The 15,273-nt window shown below is 44.1% G+C and overlaps 1 protein-coding gene across 3 annotated transcripts in view; it reads right to left on the reverse strand.

Moving 5' to 3' along the window:
- Positions 1-15,273, reverse strand: part of ERN1 (endoplasmic reticulum to nucleus signaling 1) — a 98,122-nt gene that overhangs the window by 47,211 nt on the left and 35,638 nt on the right. For all 3 annotated transcript variants that reach the window (XR_009006441.1, XM_057536981.1, XM_057536982.1), the window contains exon 3: positions 7,792-7,912. Coding sequence is in view for 2 of the 3 variants with exons in the window: in XM_057536981.1 (XP_057392964.1) it covers positions 7,792-7,912 (121 nt within the window). In the remaining variant the exon portion in view is untranslated. The remainder of the gene's footprint in view (positions 1-7,791; positions 7,913-15,273) is intronic.

Below are 15,273 nucleotides of genomic sequence, written 5' to 3' on the forward strand. Positions count from 1 at the left end.
AACAATGGAGAACAAATAAACACCTTTTTCGTGCTTAAGCAATGAAGGAGAAAGGTAGTGATACATACCTTAAGTCTAGAAAATTCCTTAAGAGAAAACAGGTTAGAACTACTAACGAAAAGCCATCCCTTTCACAACCTCCCCTTCTCATGTTTCCCTCACACCTCTGAGGGCAAATCTCGGACTCTTCAGGGGAACGTGCGCACTGCCTGAAGGACAGGACAGAAAACCAACTGCAGAAAGTCACAAAAAGCCATGTGCAACTCAAGATCAGAAACTGGAACTGGAAACTTCCATGACAGTACATCCTGAGAAGGCAAAGCCCAGCTTCACCTGTTTCTCCAGGTTCCCTGGGACCTGAGTCAGTGTTGGGTGTCTCAAAGTTTACTAGAGCATCCCTCACTGTCCAGAGACCCCACCCTCAAGGAGTTAGAAGTCCAGTAGGAAGACAAATGTAAAAAAAATTCACAGCAAGCAGGAAGCGTCACAAGAGAGGCTACAACGAAGTGCCCCGGAGCTCCATGAGGGAGGCTGTCACCCTGCAGGAGAAGTCCGGGAGGTGAGATGTGAAGGGGGCCTTAATGGATAAACAGGGGCCTGCCCAACATCGCAGGCTGCTGGCAGGGAAGGGACATAAGCGAAGGCCCGATGTCTCCGAGCCCTGGAGAGGATATCGTGGCGGCAGCAAGCAGCTGAGGCTGGAGAGGTGGGTGACAGCCCGACTGGGAAGGGCCTTGCACGTGTGCTAAGGAGCTTAGACTCCACCCTGGGGTCCAGTGCTTCGCAAACTAACTGTGGTGAAGGGCCGGCTGTTGAAAATTCCAACCCACCGTGGATGAGGCTAACACTCCCTTTCTGTACTTCTCGCGGACAAGGAACAGGGGTGGGCAGACCGCACTTGGAGTAGCACTGCCACAGGCAACACCAAGCGCATTTCAGCAGGGGTGCAGCACGGTCCAAGTCATCCTTCTAGAGGGTTATGTCCAGGGGCTGCGTGCTGGGTGAATGGGAGCGTAAGGCAGGCAGCAGGGATGGCGGTCGGGAAACTGATACGTGAATCAAGGAGGTGGACATCGAGAGCGGGGCTAAGACACTGGCGAGGGGTACAGGGAGGAGTAGTCAGATCTGGGAGACGCTTTATGGGTCCAGGGGACAGGACGTGGTGACCAAGGAGCAGAGCATCACTCTTTTCTAGCCTGGGTGCAGCGTGACTGTCGGCACAGGCAGGAATTATGAAAAGAGGCACATGGTCTTAGAAAGTCACATGGGAAGATTTTCTTCAAGCTTCAAATAACTAATTTTGTTTCAATCCTTCCCTCGTAAGAAATCTCCAATATTAAGCATTCAGGGGACATCTCAGGAGTCTAGACCTGTCTGGCTGGGAGAGCAGCATATTTTTATAGCTAGTAAAGAATGGTTCTAAATTAGACCCAGTCCAGGACTTCCCTGGCCGTCCAGTGGTTAAGACTCCGCGCTTCCAATGCAGGGTTCGCGGGTTCGATCCCTGGTCAGGGAGCTAAGATCCCACATGCCACGGGATGCAGCCAAAAAAATAAGTAAGTAAATAACTAACTAACTAAATTAGGCCCAGTCCTCCATACCTACTATTACTGGAAAGGAGACTGAAGGGAATGGGAGTGGGGTTGCTACAGAATAAGCTGCAATTTGATGAAGATTTGAGAGTCAAACTTAGCATTAACTAGTATTCCAAGGGGAGTGTAAGAAGCCCTAAACCGGCCGTGGCAATACCGAAGGAAGTCCTTTAACTCCACCAAGCCAAGGAAGGCAAGCTTTGTAAAATGAATCTAACACAAAACATGACAGCAACATTCTCCGTTTGTATTTGGGCTGGGAGTGCAGCAATGAAACACACTCAGCCACGTTCACTGGTGACATTTCAGAGACAGCCAGTGGTGCTGCTACAGTTACAAAATCACAGCTTACAAAGATCACACCTAAGGTAAAATGCCAGGACTCAAATTAGTTTCTGAAAACAAATAAAACTCGTTTTCTGTACTAAGTGTAGTTTGCTGCTGTGGTGTGAGAAATCTCCATTTCTGGGAACAGCGACACATGTTTGGTTGAGGAACAAAAGCACCTGCCGAAACCACTCTGTAGAAAGAAAAAAAAAACACTCCCAGTCTGTTGGCCCCTGAAAAAAGTAAACAGTTAGGAAACCATGAAGTGGAATAACAGGTATATACTCTACAGAACCCCAGTTTGATGACTTAAAGGGGTCTGTTTGCATCAGCAAGTTTCTTCCATTTGAGTTTGACTCCCCACTGCCACTCAGGGCCAAGCCCACGTCCTCCCTTGCCTGGACCAGTGCAGTAGCCTCCACCTGGCCCTGTCAGTTCAGCCTCAACACAGCACCTGCTGGTCCTGTAAAGTAGAGGCCAGGTGTCTTAGCCCAGGCTGCCATAACAAAATACCATGGCCTGGGTGGCTTCAACAACAGACATTTATTTCTCACAGTTCTGGAGGCTACAAGTCCAAGATCAGGGTGTTGGCATGGCTGAGTTACGGTGAGAGCCCTCTTCCTGGCTTGCAGACCGCTGTCTTCTCACTGTGTACTCATGTGGTGGAGGGAGAGTGAGCTCTGGTCTCTTCTTCTTCTTATAAGGGCACTGATCTCATTCTGGGGGCACCACCCTCATGACCTCATCTAAACTCAATCACCTCCCAAAGGTTCTACCTCCAAATACCATCACATTTAGGGGGGTTAAGGCTTCAACATATGAATTTGGGGAGGACACAAACATTCAGTCCATAACATGGGGTATATCACTCTTCTGCTCAGATTCCTCCAATGGCTTTGAAAAAAACAACATCCTTAACACCAGCCACCAGGCCCTATACCTGTGGTCTCCTTGGGGAGGGCACTGTTTGACAGGCAGTGCTCAGGAAATCTGTGAAGGCATTTCTTGGTGGTCCCAGAGACTGGGCCCTCCTGGTGGGGGGCCAGGAATGCTAGGTAGCCCTGCAGAGCTGAAAACTGCCCTATATCTGTAGGCTGTTCTTATGTCCTGCCAGACACTCATGTGGGCCAAAAACCTTTAATAATTATCTGGGTGTACAACCTACGCTGCTTTATATAGGAGCACAAAAGCACTTTTTGCACAAGTTTACACAATGAATCTTCTCAAAATGTGACTACTGTATAAATCAAGTAAGGATGTACTTCTTTTGTTTGGAATATTATGAGAATTGTTCACCATCTTGGAAATCCGGCCACCATCCTAGTCTGCATTTTTATTAGTCGGTGTTAATAGGCACAGCATTCAATCACAGGTGGAGTGTCGGTATGTATTAGTATGTGTCTGAGCCTTTACATGTTAAATTACATACATGTAACTAAAAACCACTTTCTTATTATTTCAGATTACCAGTTGGGTAATATATTTCTTTTTAAAACTGTGTGCATATGTAGGTTACTGTCTATAAATTGTGTTCCAGGCAGTGGTGGGGACAATAACTATTCTGAGGGGACAGGAAGGCTGGGGGAGGGACAAATTAGGAGTATGGGATTAACAGATACAAACTACTATACATAAAATAGATAAGCAACAAGGATATACTGTATAGCACAGGGAATTATACCCAGTATCTTATAATAACCTATAGTGGAATATAATCTGCAAAAAAAACTGAATCACTATGTTGTACACCTGAAACTAACACAACACTGTAAGTCAACTGTACTTCATACACACACACACACACACACACACACACATGCAGTAAGGGAGCACTGCATCCCTAACATGACTGGCCTCCCAGTTCCTCTCTTACTTCTCTCCTTCCTCCCCTCACTGTACTCCAGCCACTCCTACTTCTCTGCCCTTCCTCTCCCTGCCAAGCACACCCACCTTTGCCCCCCGCAACCCATGCCTTCTGCCTAAAGACTCCTCTGCCCCCTAGGGTTCTTGCTCAGTGGCACCTTCTCAGTGGGGGGTCCCAGTTTTAAATTGCAGCCCCGCCCACCCGACCTCAGCCCAGCTACCTGGCACTCCCTGTTCCACTTCCCTGCTTTCCTTTCCTCCACAGCTCTTATCACCACTATGTACTTTTGTTTCTAAACATCTTTATTGGAGTATAATTGCTTTACAATGGTGTGTTAGCTTCTGCTGTGTAACAAAGTGACTCAGCTATACATATACATATATCCCCATATCTCCTCCCTCTTGCGTCTCCCTCCCACCCTCCCTATCCCACGCCTCTAGGTGGTCACAAAGCACTGAGCTGATATCCCTGTGCTATGCAGCTGCTTCCCGCTAGCTATCTATTTTACATTTGGTAGTGTATGTATGTCCATGCCACTCTCTCACTTTGTCCCAGCTTACCCTTCCCCCTCCTCTTGTCCTCAAGTCCATTCTCTACGTCTGCGTCTTTATTCCCGTCCTGCCCCTAGGTTCTTCAGAACCATTTTTTTTTTATAAAGATTCCATATATATGTGTTAGTGTACAGTATTTGTTTTTCTCTTTCTGACTTACTTCGCTCTGTATGACAGACTCTAGGTCCATCCACCTCACTACAAATAACTCAATTTCGTTTCTTTTTACAGCTGAGTAATATTCCATTGTTTATATGTGCCACATCTTCTTTATCCATTCATCTGTCCATGGACACTTAGGTTGCTTCCATGTCCTGGCTATTGTAAATAGTGCTGCAATGAACATTGTGGTACATGACTTTTTGAATTATGTTTTCTCAGGGTATATGCCCAGTAGTGGGATTGCTGGGTCATATGGTAGTTCTATTTTTAGATTTTTAAGGAAACTCCATAATGTTCTCCATAGTGGCTGTATCAATTTACATTCCCACCAACAGTGCAAGAGGGTTCCCTTTTCTCCACACCCTCTCCAGCATTTATTGTTTGTAGATTTCTTGATGATGGCTATTCTGACTGGTGTGATACCTCATTGTAGTTTTGATTTGCATTTCTCTAATGATTAGTGATGTTCAGCATCCTTTCATGTGTTTGTTGGCAATCTGTATATCTTCTTTGGAGAAATGTCTATTTAGGTCTTCTGCCCATTTTTGGATTGGGTCTTTTGTTTTTTTGATATTGAGCTGCATGAGCTGCTTGTATATTTTGGAGATTAATCCTTTGTCAGTTACCACTATGTACTTTATCTCTGTATCTGTTCCCCCCATAGAATGAAGGCTCTGTGAGGGCAAGTATTTTGCTGTATCCTCAGGGTCTAGAACAGTATCTGGATACCTTTATAATCTACTTACGTATTAATGGTTTAGAAATACCAATTTTGAAATCTTCAGTTATAATTGCAAGATTAAAATTAAATTGAAAACTCAGGGTCTCTATATGTTACTTTAATCTTTGTATAGAAATAGAGACAGAGAGGCTACCCAGGGCTGAATTTAGCTAAAATAAGCCAATTTATTCTCAGAAAAACAATGAGACTTAGAACATACTGAAATTTCATTGAATTGAATTTCATTACTTGAAATTACTAGGCCTTAATCGGCTTTCTCTAATTCTGCCTTTAAGTGTCTTTTATCTCCTCCTTGCTCTGCCTACCTAACCAGTTGCTGGATTCTCCTGATTCTATTTCTGGCACGCCTCTCATCCTTCCCACCTCTTCCCTTCCCGCTGCCCCTCTTTCTCAGGTCTGTCTCACGTCTCTAGTCGTCCCATGCACTGCTGCTGGATTAATCTGGAAGCAGAGCACCTGTTGAGTCACTCACCTGCTCAGCCGAGTCAATGGCTCCCAACTTCCTGTTCACTCAAGTACAAATGGCTCAGAGCTACCACAGGGCTCAATATCCCCCCTGCCTCCCTCCCTCCACCTCCATCCCTAAGCTCCTCCCGAACTGGACCAGTGCCCACACCCCAGACCTGGTGCCTCCTTTGCTCCTTTCCAGGCCTCACTCCCGACTGAAAGTCAGTGTATCCACCAAGGCTCAGCTCCAAGGCGTGGAGCCTTTCCTGCCCCCGCAGCTGGACACGGGCTCACAGCAGTTCCTAGCACTCTCTTTGGCGGTTACAAGGCTGCTCCCGGTTGAAGTTCTATGTATTTGTCATTTCTCCCTCCCGACTGTGGGCTCCTTGAGGGCAAGGGCTGTCTTTTTCTTTTTTGTGCCCCATACAGTATCTTTCACAGACTAAGTTCTCTAAACATGTGTTAAATTTAAAAGGAGGCAAATTCTTTAAGCTCTAAGTTACAGGACAGAACAAATTGATTTAAAAAAAATTTTTTTTATTTATTTGGTTGCATTGGGTTTTAGCTGCGGCAGGAGGGCTCCTTATTTGCAGCAGGCGAACTCTTAGTTGCGGCATGCATGTGGGATCTAGTTCCCACACCAGGGATCGAACCCAGGCTCCCTACATTGGGAGCGAGGAGTCTTAACCACTGCGCCACCAGGGAAGTCCCCAGATTGATTCTTATGTTTGGCTAAGTAACAAACGAGGCAGGACACAGTTTTGTTGGATACAGCTGAGGCTACTTGCAGAAATTAAGACTTGGAGATCAATTTAAAACAATACATGTAGGGAAAAGCAAAGCAGAAGAATGAAGTGGCTTGGGGGCAAAAATGCCCTGCCTGGGAATACTGAAACTGAGGGACCAGCCCTAACACTTAACAGTGAAAATGTTTATCTCAATCCTTTTGTGACTTGTTGATTTTCATCTCTGGACAAAATCAGAAATTCTGAAATATAAAGAACTCTGCATAAACATGAGGAGGAAGAGCACAGATAATATTCTGGGAGACTGTAAGGCACTGCCAAAACCGGGCTCTCCCATCTTCCTGTGGCCCCTCACTCCTGACAGACCTGGTCCTTTCTGTCACTTAAAGTCCTTGCTGATCCAAGCAGGCCCAGCAGGTGAGGCAGGGCAGTCTGTGGTACCCCAGCTGCCAGCATCTACGGATGGTAACTAGGTTTGCTGCTGAACTGACAAGATGATGTGTGACCTTCTGATATACGCCAATATTTTTCCATGTAAAATACTGTTTTGGAACATTTTATTAATGAAGGGAAAACACTCGTTGTGCTCAGGAGAATAATGAGTCACAGATTAGTGACGAAAGAGAACATACCGGTCAGACCCGAATTTAGGGACAAAGGAGAATTATGACAGGACTGCATAATAGAGATGACTCTGAAGCCCCCAATCCTGGGATTTGCCTGGCTTTTATCCGGGAAGATTACTTTGGGAATTGAATACAATTTCCCAGCTGTTGGGACTCCACGCTGCCAACCATCACCAGGAAGACAAGATCATAAAATGGAAGCATGGTAGATTAAATGAGAGACAAGCTTAGTCTTCTACTTCCCTTGATGTAAAGAGCCAATAAAGTGACTAACTTGGATGAATGTCAAATCTTACAGCCCTCAGTTATTTCAGCCTCTATAAAAAGAAATCAGTAATTTGAGGTTAGAGGAGATACCTTCTTGTAATTATGATTACAAGATTCTAATCATTAGAACTCAAAAAAAATTTAAAGCAGCATGTCTTCCTAAAGACCAACCAGCCAGAACTATTAATAGAAAAGCCTAGAGCCATTTAGACATGAAATCCAGACAGAAGCAAAAATAATAATAATAATAATAAAGATATAGCTTGTCTCAACTGATGCACTTAGCAGATAATCACAACTCAAGCTGTAAACATACCCTTTGAGTGCAACCCCTCTCTTATCCTTGACTCTATTATCCTTTTTAATTTTATTAAATAATGTATAACAGTTTTTCTCTTTTTCTGGAATGTTTCCTTGGAAGCAGTTGAGCAAATGGCCATGTTACCCAAGGACTAAATCCAAATTACCTTCTTTCAAAGTCCATTTGATTGAGCCTGTCCTCTTGCTGACGGCATGCAAACTTCCATCCAGGGTTGACACAAACAACAAGGTTTCAGGAAGTGTCACAGTGCTGGGACTTCCAAAAATCTGCAATGAGAGGTAGAAGAATCTACGTGGTCAATATGAGTCTTCACATTGGGCATGTACAACCACAGACAGGCCCCTCCCTTACCCCAAAGGTTATCCTTCTAAAATCCACCACCTTACAGATGAAGAAACCGAGGCTGACGAACCTAAGTTCCCATCAAGGTTTGCTGCTGAACTGACAAGATGGACAACATCTTGGACAACAGCTGGGTCAGGACTAGAACCAGGTTGCCTTATTCTATCTGAGCAGCAATCCTTCCTGCACACTGGCTTGTGACCTAACATGTCAGGGATGGGGATTCCGAAATAATCCAAGGCCAGCCTCCACTGAAACAGAGAAAGTATGCTCAGCTTTCTAACCGACTTCCTTCTCTTGGTTATATTTTATCTTCTAAAACCTGGTTATTGGGCTTCCCTGGTGGCGCAGTGGTTGAGAATCTGCCTGCCAATGCAGGGGACACGGGTTCGAGCCCTGGTCTGGGAAGATCCCACATGCCGCGGAGCAACTGGGCCCGTGAGCCACAACTACTGAGCCTGAGCGTCTGGAGCCTCTGCTCCGCAACAAGAGAGGCCGCGATAGTGACAGGCCCGCGCACCGCGATGAAGAGTGGCCCCCACTCGCCGCAACTGGAGAAAGCCCTCGCACAAAAACGAAGACCCAACACAGCCAAAAATAAACATAATAAATAAATAATAAATAAAAATTAAAAAAAAAAAAAACCTGGTTATCTTGCAAGACTCCATGATAAAGAAGAATGCCAACACACCTACATACACCCACACGCACTTACGAAATTTTAAAAGGCAGGGAATTTGGGGGAAGTATTTAAAGCAAAATAGGAAAAACAGTTCTCATAAACTCATAAAGAGTTTACATAATAATAAAACACCAAGATTTTGAGAGAGACATGTTATAAAAGAAAACGTATAAAAAACATAATCCAAATTATTCTTTACTTATAATCAAAATATAAGTTAAATCAAAATGTACTTCTTATGCTTAATGAATTAAAAAAATATTTTACAGAAAATAGCCAAAGGTAGTGAAATTCACTTTCTCACCCATTGTTGATTGGCAATGAAAATTATAAGTTAGCGCAATCTTTCTGGAAAGCATAAAAGTACTCATATTTCTGATCCTGTAGTTCCACTTCTACATTCTAAAGAAATAACTCTGGATATGGAAAAAGCTCTTTGCACAATGATACTCATTACAGCCCATTTACAAACACAAAAAACAGGAAAGGCCTCAATTTTTTTTTTTTTAAGACCTGAACTTCTAAATGGCTGAAACAAATTATGACAAAGTCAATGGAATATTATGTAATTATTAAAATAGCACTTGAAAGAATCTACAATATAGAAAAATGCTTGTATATGTTATCATGTGAAAAATATAGAATCCAAAATTTAATGTGCACTGTGGTTATAATTATACTGGACAGATTCTTTTTTTTTTTTTTTGGCCTGCCCGTCCTCTAGCTTTGCTAGGAACTGTACACTCATCCACATGGTTTCCATGGGAGCAGCTGTGTGTGTGTGTGTGTGTGTGTGTGTGTGTGTGTGTGTGTGTGCGTGTACACACATGAGCAGGTGATAGCTGGTACGGTTTCCTAGGACAACACCCTTTTGAGGTCTGGGCCCACTCAGCAATGCCACCTTGTAATGAGATTTTCTCTTTCTTTGTCACTATACTGTCCCACCAGTCAGCTGGTTCCTGTAGGTCTTGAATTAAAAATAGGCCAATGCAACTTGCTTACACTGCGACAGTTTGAATTTTGGTACAAACGCTGTTTTTAAAATATAGGAGTATGGCTGGCTTTTAGCACGAAACATAGAGACTGGAGGGTTACTTGTGCATGGAAGCCTGATCCCAAAGTACCTGGTCACTCTTGGTAAAAGCCAGGATGACACAAATTAATCCTTCAAAAGGGAAAGTTCAATTAATGGCTCTCTCCAGGGCAGCCTGAGGTGGGAGGACACACACTCCAGTCCTTGCATTCCTTTTCCAAGGTGGAAACCCCCTGACAAAGGGGCGAAGCAGCTGAGAACTTCCTCTCACCTCTTGCATATGTCTGGCCTAGAGGGGAAGAAGGTCCGCCCTCCACTTTGCCCAGGGCCAGGCCTCCTCACCTGGAATGAGGGAAACAACGGCAAGCCTTACCCCTGCCCGCTGAGTCTACTCTCCATGCAAAGCCTCAAGGATGAAGAAGAAGAGTCTGCTTTTAACGCTACCTTTGCAACTAGGAAATCAGTCTCAGTACAACCTGACTGGGAAAACGGAAGCCCCAAGGGTAGCATCTGCCCTAGGCAGAATCCAAAGGTCTTGTACACCAACTACTTCGGGGGTTTTAAAATTATTTTAGTTCACAGGGTATTGATGGTGACAAGCCTCATCTGGACCTGCTCACACCTGAACCAGAGGAACACACATCACCCGGAGCACCTGGCCTGGAGAACAGTGACCCTATCACTGAGGACTGGAGCCAAACGGGACTTGGAGGGGTGGGCGGGCTGCTTCGCACTGAAAGGGGAATTGGGTCTGCAGCTTGATGTGGGGTGGCTGGATTAAGTCAGGTGGGGGCAGTGGAAGACTGAATAAATGAAAAGGGAAGATGTATGCATATCTGGGGGGAAACAGGTGGAAATCCCCTCCATCTGTCAAATAGTTACCCTAGGAACAACCATTTTTAAGGTCTTGGGAATCACATCAGAATTGGGTTGAACAATCTGGGTGGCTGAAGTACTAAGCAATTAAACTTGGGAGATTTCTGTGGATATGTTTTCCGCCATGTGGAAAAAGCTGGATGAGAGGGAGGAAGGAAGGAAGGAAGGAAGGGAAAGAAAGAAAAAAAGAAAGAATGAAAGAAAAGGGGGGAGGGAGGGAAGAAAGAGAGAGAAAGAAAGAAAGGAAGGAAGGAAGGAAGAAAGAGAGAAGGAGGGAGGGAGGGAGGAAGGAAGGAAGAGGCCTGAGAAGAAACATGGCTGAAAGGCTGGGAGAGGGGCCCTGGCCTCCACTGCTCCTCAGGCCTGGCCAAGCTCCTGTCCTTGGGCCCATGGACACCTAATCCTTGCAGTCAATTCCCCTCTTAAACTCATTGGAACTAGGTTTCTGTCCCTTGAGACTGAAACAGTCCTAAACACACACACACACACACACACACAGCTATTTTTTAATATATCTATAGAAAAAAAAAAGATGAAGAAATTATTGTAAAATTAAAGCCATAGTTTTTCTCCTCTATTTTCTAAATTTTCTATAATATGATCATGGACTATGCAATGAAGTTTTCATAAAATATAAAGGAGATGGACAAGTTAGCAGGTAGAAGACAAGCTGGGATTTAAAGGTGCTTCAGCGAGCCCCTAAGTTCCAGAAGCACTTTCCACCTCAGGATATTAGGCAACCTGATCACCTTTGATCACTGATATGCACCAAACAAGGGACAAACATTTAGAAACACAGAGGTCTCCCAGTCAGAGAGTGTGTGTCCAGAATAGAAAAGTTTTGCTGTTATTAAAGCCTACAGTACAACTATAATTAACTAAATGCCTCCAATACATCTTATCACAGTACTGATATTAATATTAATATTAAAAGGGGCCAATAGTTACTAAAGCATCTCATTGCTGCTCCACTACTAGTGTGGAAACAAAAGCCACCTGCCTTGTTTGAGCATCTTGGAAACCACAGGAAGAGCAATTGTCTATGGTTGGTTGGTGACTCGAAATAAAACACTAATCACATAACTAATACAGTCTTCTAAAAATCTCAAAAAGACCAGGTTTGGCTAGGAGTTGAATTTAGCAACTGAAAGCGCTGAATTAATCACAATGTCCACAGTCACGTCACAAACCCTATCACACCTGACAGATTTTTCTCTTCTTTGAAGCTCTTGACATTTTCAAATTAGAACGAACCACTCTGAACAGTGTTATTCTCTCACAAGGCAAATTAATATTACAAAATTTCTGCCTTTTTCCCCCAGCATTTTTTAAAGCATGAAAATGTTTGCTTTCAGATATAGTTGCTATAACTCACGTGACTTCAATAAGCTTCTAGATGCGATGTGCGATATTGAGCACAGCTGAGAACTATTTGTACCTAAACATCTAAAGACACTGCTTCACAATAATGACCTTGCATATCCCCTTCACCCTGTCGGTGCTCCCTCTTCCCTGCAATGGATGAATTAGCAGCAGGCCCTAGAGTTATGCAAACTAGTTTCCAGAGAGCCTGAAAGCAGAAAGAAAAGGCTGATCTTGCAAATCTGTTTCAAGTTGATTACCTGGAATCTGACTCATTTTTCAAACAAGTGGGTTATACACTCGCGGCTTCGACAGTGACTTCTAAAAAAGTAATTGCAGTGACATTGTAGAGGTAGTGGCAGGGAATCTAGTCCAGCCTAAAACGAGACATCCATTAGCTAATTGGTCCTCATGGAAGTCTGGCCACATACGTCCTCTCACACGAGGTGACCCTGACATAACAATTCTGGAAATGCCCCGTCTGAGGACCATGGAGCCTGGCAATTCGGACCAGATGATGCTAGGGAAGTGGGCGTCTGTAAAACCGGCTTATTTCACTTATGTTGATTCTGTGGTAAAAACAGTCCTCACCGCCGCCCTGCTCAGCCAGAACTCCCTCCCGTGAAAACATAATTCCGGGGCTGGACCCTCATGTTCAATGTTCTGATTATGAAGCAAGATTTCCCAAAGTCCGGCAGCTACACCACTGCATAAAATGCACCACTTGCTTTGCATTTCCCACAAAGACATGAAAGCAGCTACCAGCTGCTCATACAGAGATGATTAAAAGGGAGTAGTCGCCGACGATTTCATTCTCTTAATATTCTAAACGCAGCTAATTGTCAGTTGCTCCTGCATTAATTACCTCAACTGCTTGTATTTCAGGTAAGAAAAAAAGTCTTCTAAAACAAGTTCTGAGACAACTTTGTTTAGAAAAAGTCTTCAGTAAAGAGCACTATGGACACAAGGGACAGATATGTGTTTAGGTAGCACAGGAACAAGTGAAACAAGCCTCTAACACAAACCCACCTATTTCTTGGGATGGGTCAGGCCGGAGGTAGCTCACCACCAGCAGCTGGAGGAGAAGAGTCAGCAAGGCCGGGGCTCGGCTCCAGCTGCCAGGCTATCACTGCAGGGGCTGCTCCCTGGCGCCCACCCTCTGGCGCCTGAGGAGGAAGAGCAGGAAGCAGGCTGCGTGCTGCTCTAAGACTCACAGCGCGGGGCAGCTAGCTCTGTGCTCCCCATCACGGTTTTCCAAAAGGCTGCATTTTCCAAAGAAACGCAATTCTTACATTTCAGATACGTATTTCAAGAACCAGCCCACAGGTTAACGGACTACCTAATAACAAGGGTCAGAAGTAAGATTAATGAACTTGGCACAGACCTTTCATCTCAGAGTCAGGGGGAAGAAGTGGGCCACGCACACACGTGTCTCATATCCAGCTTTCCAAAGTGATCTACACTTGATGAGTACCGCAGGATCGTTTCTATTTCCCAAACTAGAGTGTTCTACCCCCACAAAAAAAGTTGTGCACACACAGAGAAGACCCACAATGTGAACGAGAGAGCCATGCACTTCTCAGGTGGTGTGCAAAGTGATCGGGTCTAACCCAAGTGTCCGTCTCCAAAAGCTCAATTTATATGGCAGCACTAGCATAGTAGAAGTAGAAACAGTAAAAATGATTAGAATAAAAATCTTTCCCGGGAAACTTGTCCCCTTCTTACCTCCGCTCCAACAGACCAAAACATTTATAATAATATTAGAATACAATAATCTGGCTAATAACAAAATGACATATGTATTTTTTCTTTTAGGAGTACCACACTGATTTCCAGGATTAGCGGAGAGGCTGGGGTTTTTTGGGTTGTTGGTGTTTTGTTTTATTTTTTTTAACTAATCTTTCTTCAGTGTTCATTGGATTATGCAATGTTATATTGCATAAGCCTCACTTTAGTTTTATTTACTTAAGGTTAAGAAAACCATTCCTCCAAACTATAAATACCATACTTGTTTAAGTCTAGCATGGATATTAGCATGTTTCCAATAGAATATCCTTACACAACGTAGCGTGCACCTAAATCCCTGGAACCTACAACCTGCCACCGACAACCAGTCTGCCTTGTGCAGTGCGGGGCTCCCTGCCACAGCTCAAAGCCACTGGACAGCGGGCCACAGAGGTAAAGCGAAAGGGACTTTTGGTTGGTTGATGAAAACACATGATGGTATCATAGGTAAGACTTAAAACAGGTACGCAAGTGAGGGAAGGATTACATAAGAAAGATTTCCAAGCTATTTTGTTTTGCTACTTAGGACATGCAAAATCTTGAAAACAATTAAAATTGCATGTCACCAAATGTAGAGTAATAAATTGCAAATGGATTAGAATGTACTAGGGAATCAGAGCTTATAATTATTAACCTTAGCAATAATGCTCAGAGGTGAGAAGGGCATTCTCTGCCGGGGGACGTACCAATGGCAAAGGACCTTAAAGGGGAGAGAAAGTAAGACTGCACGTGTACGTGTGTGTGTGCACGTGGTGAGGGAGGTGGTTTCTGATGGACAAGAAAGCAGAGGTGAGGGCTAATGGCAAATAGACTGGATCCTTCTGCTGGCTATAATCAGCTGAAAGCCACAGGATGGGTGAGCTGATTTTGAGAGGTATGGGTAAGACACTTCCTGGCATGCCATAACGGATACCAGTCCTAAAGGGCTTCTCTCCAAAAATAAAAAAAAAGGAAACCTGTGCAATTCAGCACGAAGTTCCTCAAAATAGTATTATGTAACATAGTCCCTTGGTAGGCGCTAAACGACATTCAGAAAAAGGCCATCTGTGTCTACAATTCTATTTGCAGCCATATTATCTATTTCAGGCTATAAACTCCAGCAGAGCCTGGCTACTGGCAATTCTTGTCGCTTCACAAAACTACCAAGCATTCTAATGCCATTTGGCCACATGGTAGAAGACTGTGCTCAATGATGGCCAAAAAACTACCAAGAATTCACCAAAACAGCATAAGATTGAAATCCGTACCCAGTAAATGCCAGCACACACCCATTACATAATGGTCCCTTGTTGAAAAATAAAGCCTACATAAGTATACGCCTCATAATGACCAGGACAGCAGGCTAAACTAGCAGCTCCCAAAGGCCTTCCTTTGAAGGTATCTTAGGTAAAGGCCTGATTAGACAGATACGACAAAGATTTTTATTCTAATCAAACCCTGCTCCCCACTCCCCATCTCATTTACACACCTGATCCAAGAGTAAAGCACTCCGCTCCAAACGTGGAGACTTCTGTGTAGTCATCTGTACAGAGTGACACAGAAACCTC

Source organism: Balaenoptera acutorostrata, chromosome 20, assembly GCF_949987535.1.
Source record: "Balaenoptera acutorostrata chromosome 20, mBalAcu1.1, whole genome shotgun sequence".
Taxonomy (NCBI): Eukaryota; Metazoa; Chordata; class Mammalia; order Artiodactyla; family Balaenopteridae; genus Balaenoptera; species Balaenoptera acutorostrata.